Genomic DNA, 8,859 nt, shown 5'->3' with positions numbered 1-8,859 from the left:
GGATGGGCATGCTACGACACAGACCACATGCGTCCAATGTAGCAGTTGTTTCATTGCTACGAAATAAAAACGGCGGTGAAACACTCTTCTTTTTTTTACGAATTTGAACCTTGAAATAGAAATTTAACAAATAATCAAGGCATTATCCCTAGTTGTTTACAACCACAACAATTCTATTTATACCTTAGAACCTATTACGACACAGACCACATGCGTCCAATGTAGCAGTTGTTTCATTGCTACGAAATAAAAACGGCGGTGAAACACTCATCTTTTTTTTTTTCTTTTTTTTACGAATTTGAACCTTGAAATAGAAATTTAACAAATAATCAAGGCATTATCCCTTGTTGTTTACAACCACAACAATTCTATTTATACCTTAGAACCTAGTTCTACATGCCATCGACAAAAATTTGTACTCGTTTTTCAATTGCAAATATTTCAACGGGTTACTTTCTGGTGTTCTCGTGTTGACCAAAAAGGTGAGTATTGGGTCTCTACTTCTCGTCCATAGAAATTTAACAAATAATCAAGGCATTATCCCTAGTTGTTTACAACCACAACAATTCTATTTATACCTTAGAACCTAGTTCTACATGCCTATAAATAATATACATACAATCTACATACATATTTCATACGATTTATAGGCCATGAGGTCCTTATCTCGCTTATCAGTAGGGCATGACGCTAAAAGTTCATCAATTAATTCGTCTCTTATCACACGCTATAGGCTGTTATCAGTACACAGGTGTTATCTTCTCGCAGTCACCCACCCAGAACCACCATTCATTTAAAAATATTGTTCTTATGGATTTTATCTGTTGGGGATACATTTCGCCCCGCACCGCAATCGAACCGCTACCCAGCGCTTACAAGACTTCTACATATTTTGTACAGTTGTTTTGCACATTGCATATCTCAAATGAATACCAGGCGGTTATACAATTTTTCGTCCTATCAGTCCTGTACCTACTTACCATAACCAGAATACTCTCACCTTTCCTCGAGTGGGCTGTTCATTTTAGAAAAATACAGTAATGCACGTAATACACCCCACCTTACCGCAAGTTTAATATTTAGGAATCCAGTCTACTTTCTACACTAGTGTGCAGAGTTTTTGGAACTTTTTCAAAACTAATCAAAAATATTTCCATTGAAAATGAAAATGGACCCATAAACCACAGACTTTATCTTGAAGTGTTGTCTTGACCTTGAATAAAACAACATCATCTTTTAGCTGAAATACAGAAGTGTTGTTTTGACCTTTAAAAAAACAACATCATCTTTTAGCGAAAAAAAAAAAAAAAAAAAAAAAAAAAAAAAATGATGGGTAGTGCATCGGCCTTGTAACTTGTAAGCACTAGGTCGCGGGTTCGATTATCGCCCGGCGCAAACTTTATTTTGAACAGGTATGGTTCGTTCTCGGAACGGCTGACTTTCTCCTATCCTGTCTTTCTTCTCTCTTCGCTTTCGGGACGATAAGACCTCCGTTGTTACAGTTTCTCCTAACAATTTTTTTTTATTTATTATTTTTTTTTTCTGTCAGAGTAAAAAATTACAAACTTGCAATCTGTTACATTTTTTTTTGCACTCCACTGTAGCGTCTCCTCTAGTTATTCCTTGCTTATTTTTCTAAACGGTAGAGGAGGGTTGTTTTTATGCAAATGTTTGTACAGTATGTACATACCTGCAGTTATTATATATATAAAAAAAAAAGAGAGACACTTCACATTCTCAAGAGAAAATGTTTAAAGAAGGTTTTTTTTCTTTATTTTATGTTTCTGACGGGATAAATACACTGTTTATTTATACACAGATAAACCTCTTATATAATTATAAACTCTTGTTTAGATAGGTAGGATTTGTAAAGGAATAGAAGAAGAAAAGAGGTACGTAGGTATATACGGAAAAGAGGTACGTAATGTGAAATTATTTATTATCGTACGCACTTCAGATAAGCTGCCTCTTTTTTTCGCTACGTATGCTATCAGGTATTTACTTTGGTACGATATTAGGTATCAACAATATCTACATAAAGGCCCATATCTAGGATTTCAGTGGGGATGAGGGACAAAAATCCGAAATGTCGTAAGGGGGGGAATGCTCCAGATACAATTCAATTCAATTCATTTTTTATTGTATTGTTAATACACATTATATACAATTTACAAATAATGACACAATTTACAATAAACGATGACAAAAAACAGGTATAACTAGAGACATAAGATTCGAGATTACATTAAACATTACATAGATTAAAGCAATAAGCCTTTTTTTTAGTAAATTACTATACATATTTAGGAGCAAAAAGGCCCCTGAGGGGAGGATTTGGATGTTCCAAATTTTCCGAGTCTGCCTCTCAGTGGGGGAGCAAAGATAAAGTCCAAGGGGAGGCCCCTTGCCCCCTTCTAAATACGGGCCTGAATAGAAGAAAGAGGTGAAAAGAGCAAACAAACAAGCTGCTCAACTATAAAAAATAGGAAAGAAGAAAAGGGGGGGCCCCTTGCCCCCTTCTAAATACGGGCCTGAATAGAAGAAAGAGGTGAAAAGAGCAAACAAACAAGCTGCTCAACTATAATTAACGAATAAATATAGAAAAGAAAAAGAGGAAGAAGAAGAAGAAGAAAAATAACTAGAATCAACATAAAGATATTAATTAAGATAAGCACCTCTCTCTCTCTCTCTCTCTCTCTCTCTCTTCTCTCTCTCTATCTCTCTCTCTATCTCTCTCTCTCTACTTGTTCTTGTTGTTTTGTAACGCTCTCCAAAACAACAAAAGAATTCATTGTTCTCTTTCTTTCTTCTTTTTCTTCTTCTTGAAAACTCTGAAATAATTTGAAATATTAACATAGCAAAACATCAGACGTACAGGAGAAACGAGGAGGAGGAGAGAAGGGAGAGAAAGAGAGAGAGAGAAAAGGAGAAAGAGTATTAGAGATAAGGAAAGACAAAGACAGAAAGAAAGATAGTAAGTATGACTGTTCTCATCAATCTGGGGTGGAAACACTCTTTTTTCACCTCTCTCTCTGTCTCTCTCTCTGTCTTTCTTTCTTCCCCTCCCTCTCTCTCTCTCTTCCCCTCCCTCGCAATACTCACTCCATGAGTGGGCAGGAATAGTACACGGGGTAGGAAGGTAAATTGCAAATTAGCAAAAAAAAAAAAAAAAAAAAAAAAAAAAAAAAAAAAAGTGGGGAAATTGCAAATAAGAAAAAAAAAAAAAAAAAAAAAAAAACAAAAAAACAGACAAACAAACAAAGGATTGTTCCATTAGAGCAGAAAGGAGGAGAACAAAAGTCAAATTTCAAAATTTTAATGAGAGGAAAAGCAAACATTATAAAAAAAAAAATGTTTTGGACATGATTTGCAAATAAAAAAAAAGGTGAATTTTTCATACTTTCCCCTCTTTTTCTCCCCTCCCTTTCCTTTACCTCCCCTTTCTCCTCCCTCCACTCTCCCTTTCCCCCCTTGCGATTTTTTTTTTTTTTTTTTTTTTTTTTTTGGGGGGGGGGGTTTCGTAGATTCTAAGCTTAACCCATCTTTTGGGTCCGTTTGCCCCTACATTTAAGCCTCGGAGTGGGCTTTTTATGTACGAATAAAACAGGTTTCAGAACAGAGGTATACCGTACCCCCTATTAGCCAGATAAACCTGTTTCCCCCCTTAAGAAGATGAAGATAGAGAGAGAGAAAGAGAGAGAGAGAGAGAGAGAGAGAGAGAGAGAGAGAGAGAGAGAGAATAAAAAAAAAAGAAAAAGAGAGAGAGAGAGAGAGAGAGAGAGAGAGAGAGAGAGAGAGAGAGAGAGAGAGAGAGAGAGAATAAGGGTACCAAGCTGCCAGAGGAGACTTACCCAAAATACGAGGGAGATAAATATACAGCAAAAGAGATAGATAGAAGAAAACATCTAGATAAATAGACGAACGAGGGATTAGTGAGAGGCTAAAAAAATGGTAGCTGGTTAATTACTAGAGAAGCTCCAAGCTATGTACAATATATTTTATGGTGTTCTTTGTGTTATTTTTAATTATTTCATGTAATTTTCTGTCTGACAAAAAATAAAATGGAAAAAAATAGAGGTAAACAACCTTATAACCTGTTTTGTTATTATTATTAGTATTGTTGTTATTATTATACTTATTTACTATGTTTTGCCTTATGATACTATCAGGACCGTATTTAGGGTTAGGGTGGGTCGAGGGGGCCCTCCAGCTTTATTTTTCTCCTGTACTATACATCAGACTCCGAAAATTTGGAGCATCCCTTTCCCGCTACATTACTCTTTGCACCCTAGAAGTGTTTACTCTCTCTCTCTCTCTCTCTCTCTCTCTCTCTCTCTCTCTGAAGACTTCTCTTTTTCTGACTGCTTTCTCAATAAAGGGAAAACAAAGAAAATATTTTGTGAAAGGAATTTAAAAAAAAAAAAATACCTAGATTTTTTCTCCTAAATTAGAAAGGAGAGAGAAAGAAAGAGAGAGAGAGAGGAAGAGACTTTTTTGATGTTTGGTGTGGAAAACGGAATGATGGACATTGTAGGTATTTTCAATAAAGAGTAATAAGAGAAAAGGAGAAAGAGAACTAGGGGGAGGAGGAGAAGAAAAGGAGGGGTGGGGTGAATCGAAAAATGTTCAATTTGGATTTTTTTCAATTTTTGAAAAGAAAAAAAAAAAATCCATTTTGTTTTTCTTTCTTCTTTTTTCTTTTCTTCAAATTCAAGAGATCATCAATTCATTACTCTTGCCAATGAGTGAATGAATGATTCATTCATTCATCTCTCTTATCAGCGAGTGATAATAAATATGGCAAAAGCGATGTATTTATGACTTACGTCTAATATGAGGCAAAAGTCTGAATTTTTTTACCAGGTTTAGGTACCTTCATCAGTTGAATATTTCTTAAGAAACGTTGTGTTTTTTCGTGTTTGAATACTTCATTTTGTTTGTTATCATTTGTTTACTTATTGTATATTTCTGTAGGTAAATAAAGTTATATTTCAGTCAATAAAGTTTGGCCAAATTGTTTTAATAATAATAAAGCGGTCAAACTTTCTTGACTTGGCGGGGCGGAGCGCTACCGCGCTCCTTAATACACCTACATTTAATTCTGACTAACTAACAGTGCATCTTCCGTCTCCCAATTTTCCAGGAGACGAGATTTTTTTTTTTTATATCCTATAGCGCAGCCTAACCCATAACCACAACCTGAGCCTTGGCACTTACGATATTTTTCTTTTTAGGAATAATCAATAATGCTACTGTCAAAAAGTATATTAGTCTGTGACACAATGGCAAGTTGCTTGAACTTGTCCCTAGTTCTGTGTGTACTTGTATTTAGCGGCTATGCTTTGGCTCGACCCAATGTTTTGGATAGACCTACCACCAGGAAGAAATTGTCAGACTATGATTTGTCCAACGGAGAAAAGATAGAAGGTCTGCAAGGCGCTTTAGATTTTGTGGAAAATGAATCCAAGTAAGTAAAATCGAGAAGTCAGCTCCCATCATATAGTAATAATTGTACTCGCCTTGTAGGCAGGAGACCCCGGGTTCGATTCCCGGCGAAGTCAAAAAAATTGTACGTGACTGGTAGCTATGTAATATGACTGCGCATATAGCGACCGATGCCAGCATGTAAACATTGAGTTTTAAGGCGTGTCCACACTTGGTCGATCGACGACTTTGTTTGAACTTGGACACATCTTTAGCTTAAGGATTATTGAGATATTTGGAAAGTCCTACAATGCTGCAGTGAGCACCAAATATTGTGACATACCTACTAACACAAAGAATTGGCATTTATTTCTTATTATCATTTTGAGAAATTGACCAAGAATTGTGACAAAAGCGAGAACAAAAGGAAAACCTTCACTTGATGATGGGAGATAGAGAAAGACAAAACCATTTTCATAGGCAAATGGGAAGATTTTGTGAATTTATGAAAGACAGAAACGAGAGAAGTTTGTTCTTTCTTCTTCGAAGAGGTTGGATAGAGGGAACTGTAAATGCTGAGGTCTTATTGTCGAGACCTACTGCTAGCATACGCGTATAGGTATGATGCGGCGTTCCAAGTTGCGGAATATTGGAAGAGGAGTATCTGACACTGACACGGTCATTGGTCAAAGCGGACACGGAAAGTAATTAAGTATTGTCCTGAAAGCGAAGAGAGAAGGAAGACAGGGTATAGGATAGGAGAAAAGGCCATGTTAGAGGTAAAAGAAAAATCAGGGGAAGTAGACTAGAAGAAATAGGAGGAGTAAGAAAAGTAGAAGGAAGGAGAAAAAGAAATGTAGATTAGAAGAAAGATGAGAAATAGAAGAAAGAAGGGATGAAGGAGGAGATTAAGAGGTGGATAAGAAAGAAATTGTGCAGGAGAAAAGGAGTAGAAAGAAGAGAAGGAGGATGAGTTTAGAAGAAAGAGGAGGAGGAGGAGGAGGAGGAGAAGAAGAAGAAGAAGAAGAAAAAGAAGAAGAAGAAGAGAGAAAGAAGCACGAGAGAGATGTGAACGTTAGGAAGAAAAGAAAATGATGAGGGTAATTTTCTTTCCTTTTTTTTTCGCTCGAGGGAAAAAAATCCTGTAAGATGTAATTATTTGTAGAATACGCTAAGGAATAAGGGAGAAAGAGATGGAGAAGAAAGGGAGGGAGAGAGAAAAATAAAAAAGGAAGAAATGAAAGTAAGAGAAAAAAAACGGGAAATTTCTGGTAGGGCGGAGGGAGAGGTGGTAATTTGGGAGGAGGAGGAGGAGGAGGAGGAGGAGAGAGAGAGAGAGAGAGAGAGGGAGAAAGAGTTGAAAAATAGTGTATAGCGCTAAGCTAGGAGGAATACATGGAAGAAAGAGAGAGAGAGAGAGAGTGAGGGAAAGAGATTATTATTATTATTATTATTTTTAAGAGGTTTGACAGAGTTAACTGCTAAGGTCTTATCGTCCCGAAATCGAAGAGAAAAGGAAGACAGGATAGGAGAAAGCCGTTCGTTCTTCATTATTTAATTTCTTTTATTTTCCAGAACCTCTTCTTATGATTATGAAACTTTTGAAATCAAGTGGCCGGACATTTTTCAGTTCTTTAGGAACGACAGGAAAATTGCCTATCCCACGCGAACTGGCCGGTCTATATTCCACGGCCCAAAGTTTCCCCACATGCCATGAGAGCCGAGGCCTACATCAAAGTCACACCAAACTTGACCAAACCCTTCTCTCTTTTTCGCTAATATCTCAGTCGCTCCACGTCGGAGTGCATCGGGGATTTGTCTATTAGTTAGAAAACAAAGTTTCCTGCTATTTTACACCCAGTACCGGTCCGGAGTTAGAAGCGGTTAAATTTCAGCAAGATCCAATGGAGACAAAACAACTACGTCTCTTAATGGGCTAAAAGCGTCCGCGGGCCAGATGGGATGGAAAAAAAAAGAAAAAAAAAAGTGCATGTTTGCCATTGTGTACTTCGAATGTACCTCGGTGGCAGGGAAAGGGGAGAGGGATTGAGGTGTAAAATTTCCCTCTAGTACATTATTTTTGAGCTGTAAGGTGATTTGGTTGAACTTTCTTTTTTTTTCTCCTATTTCTTTTTCCCCTCTTTCTCTCCCTCCTCTGTTCCCTTATTCTCCTCCTGTTTCTCTCCATTCCCCCTTCTCCTTCTCTTTCTCCCCACTCTCACAACATATCCCTAGTTCTCTCTCTCTCCCTCCATCTCGTATTTTCTCTCTCTCATCATACTTTGTTTCACATTTATTTTCGCTTTCTCTCGCAATTATTTCTACTTGTGTTTTTTCTCTCTCCCTCTCCCTCTACCTCTCTCCCTCCCTCCCTCTCTCCCCTCCCTATTTTTCTCTCTCCCCATTTTCTTTCTTTTTCTTGATTTTCTCTCTCTAGTTTTTCTCGTATCTTAATGATGTTTTGATGATATGGTAGTTCTATGAGCAGTTCGTCAGCTAATTGGGTCTTGAGGGTTGGAAAACTCTCGGATAATGCTGACCCTATAATATGTTACGTTGAGCCAATGAGGAATGAGAAAGAAAAAATAAAACAGAGGAAAAAAAAAATGGGGAATGAGAAAACACGGAAAAGAAGAAAATAGTAATAAGGAAGTAAAGGAAGTAGGATGTAAGTAGCAAAAGAGTGGAAATGGCAAAATTAAAAAGCATCTCGCAGAAGAAATAAATATATTTATCGTTTTGTCAAATACCTATATCAAATCAAATCATGGTATCTTTGTGGTAGCACGTCGAATACCCAGACTTTCACTCATTCTTCTACTTCTCTTTTTCTCCTCCTCCTCCTCCCTCTTCTTCTTGTTTCATTATTATTATTATTATTATTATTATTCTTTCTATCTCTCTTTTTCTTTCGCTGGCTCCCTCTCTCCTTTTTTCTCTAATGTTTCCCTAGATCCCTAGTCGCCTGTGCTACATACTATAATCATTCCATTTTTTTCTTACCTTCAGTTTCTCTCCTTTCTCTCTCTCTCTTTCTCTTTCTTTCTCACTCTCTCCTACATTACGCGTTATACCTAGGTACCTATAACATAATCAAAATCTCTCTCATTCCATTTTCCGCTGAAATTTTTTTCATCATGATGAAATTTCAGTGGGATTTACCTGAAACACCCTGTCTTTTTATTTCCATCCTGTATCTTTATATTTTTACACCCAATATCTTCGTGTTCATCCTGTATATTTGAAAGTAAAAGTTGAGTGCGAAGGGCCACTCGTAGATTTTGTGGCCAAAACCACATGTCAGCCCAAAAGCTATCATCCTAGAACTGATTGAAGGCCGACGGAAAACGCCAACCCTGTCAGAAAAGTTAAAGCAACCCTGTATATTTATTTTACACCCAATATCTTTGGTTTCACCCTGTATATTTGAAAGCA

General features: G+C 36.9%; 1 protein-coding gene across 3 annotated transcripts; it reads left to right on the top strand.

Annotated features, from left to right (window-relative positions):
• The first annotated feature begins 4,856 nt into the window (after positions 1-4,856).
• LOC103519077 lies at positions 4,857-7,377 on the top strand. Of its 3 annotated transcripts, none has more exons than XM_008484159.3 (3): positions 4,857-4,974; positions 5,235-5,467; positions 7,000-7,377. In XM_008484159.3, the coding sequence occupies exons 2-3, from the start codon at positions 5,247-5,249 to the stop codon at positions 7,139-7,141; spliced, it is 363 nt and encodes a 120-aa protein (XP_008482381.1). In that variant the 5' UTR covers positions 4,857-4,974; positions 5,235-5,246; the 3' UTR covers positions 7,142-7,377. The 3 variants fall into 3 exon arrangements, with proteins under 3 accessions (XP_008482381.1, XP_008482380.1, XP_017303539.1); XM_008484158.2 differs by having other exon boundaries at positions 4,860-4,970; XM_017448050.2 differs by lacking the exon at positions 4,857-4,974 and having other exon boundaries at positions 5,070-5,467.
• The last annotated feature ends 1,482 nt before the right edge of the window (positions 7,378-8,859 follow it).

The sequence above is a fragment of the Diaphorina citri genome, unplaced genomic scaffold (genome assembly GCF_000475195.1).
Source record: "Diaphorina citri unplaced genomic scaffold, Diaci psyllid genome assembly version 1.1 scaffold2522, whole genome shotgun sequence".
NCBI lineage: Eukaryota > Metazoa > Arthropoda > Insecta > Hemiptera > Psyllidae > Diaphorina > Diaphorina citri.
This window is presented reverse-complemented; position numbering and strand designations above follow the sequence as displayed.

Excerpts from the sequence above, each read along its gene's own strand:
- LOC103519077 (XM_008484159.3), top strand. The coding sequence starts at position 5,247 with ATGCTACTGTCAAAAAGTATATTAGTCTGTGACACAATGGCAAGTTGC. Across the intron at positions 5,468-6,999 it reads TTTGTGGAAAATGAATCCAA|AACCTCTTCTTATGATTATG; the intron begins GTAAGTAAAATC and ends TTTATTTTCCAG.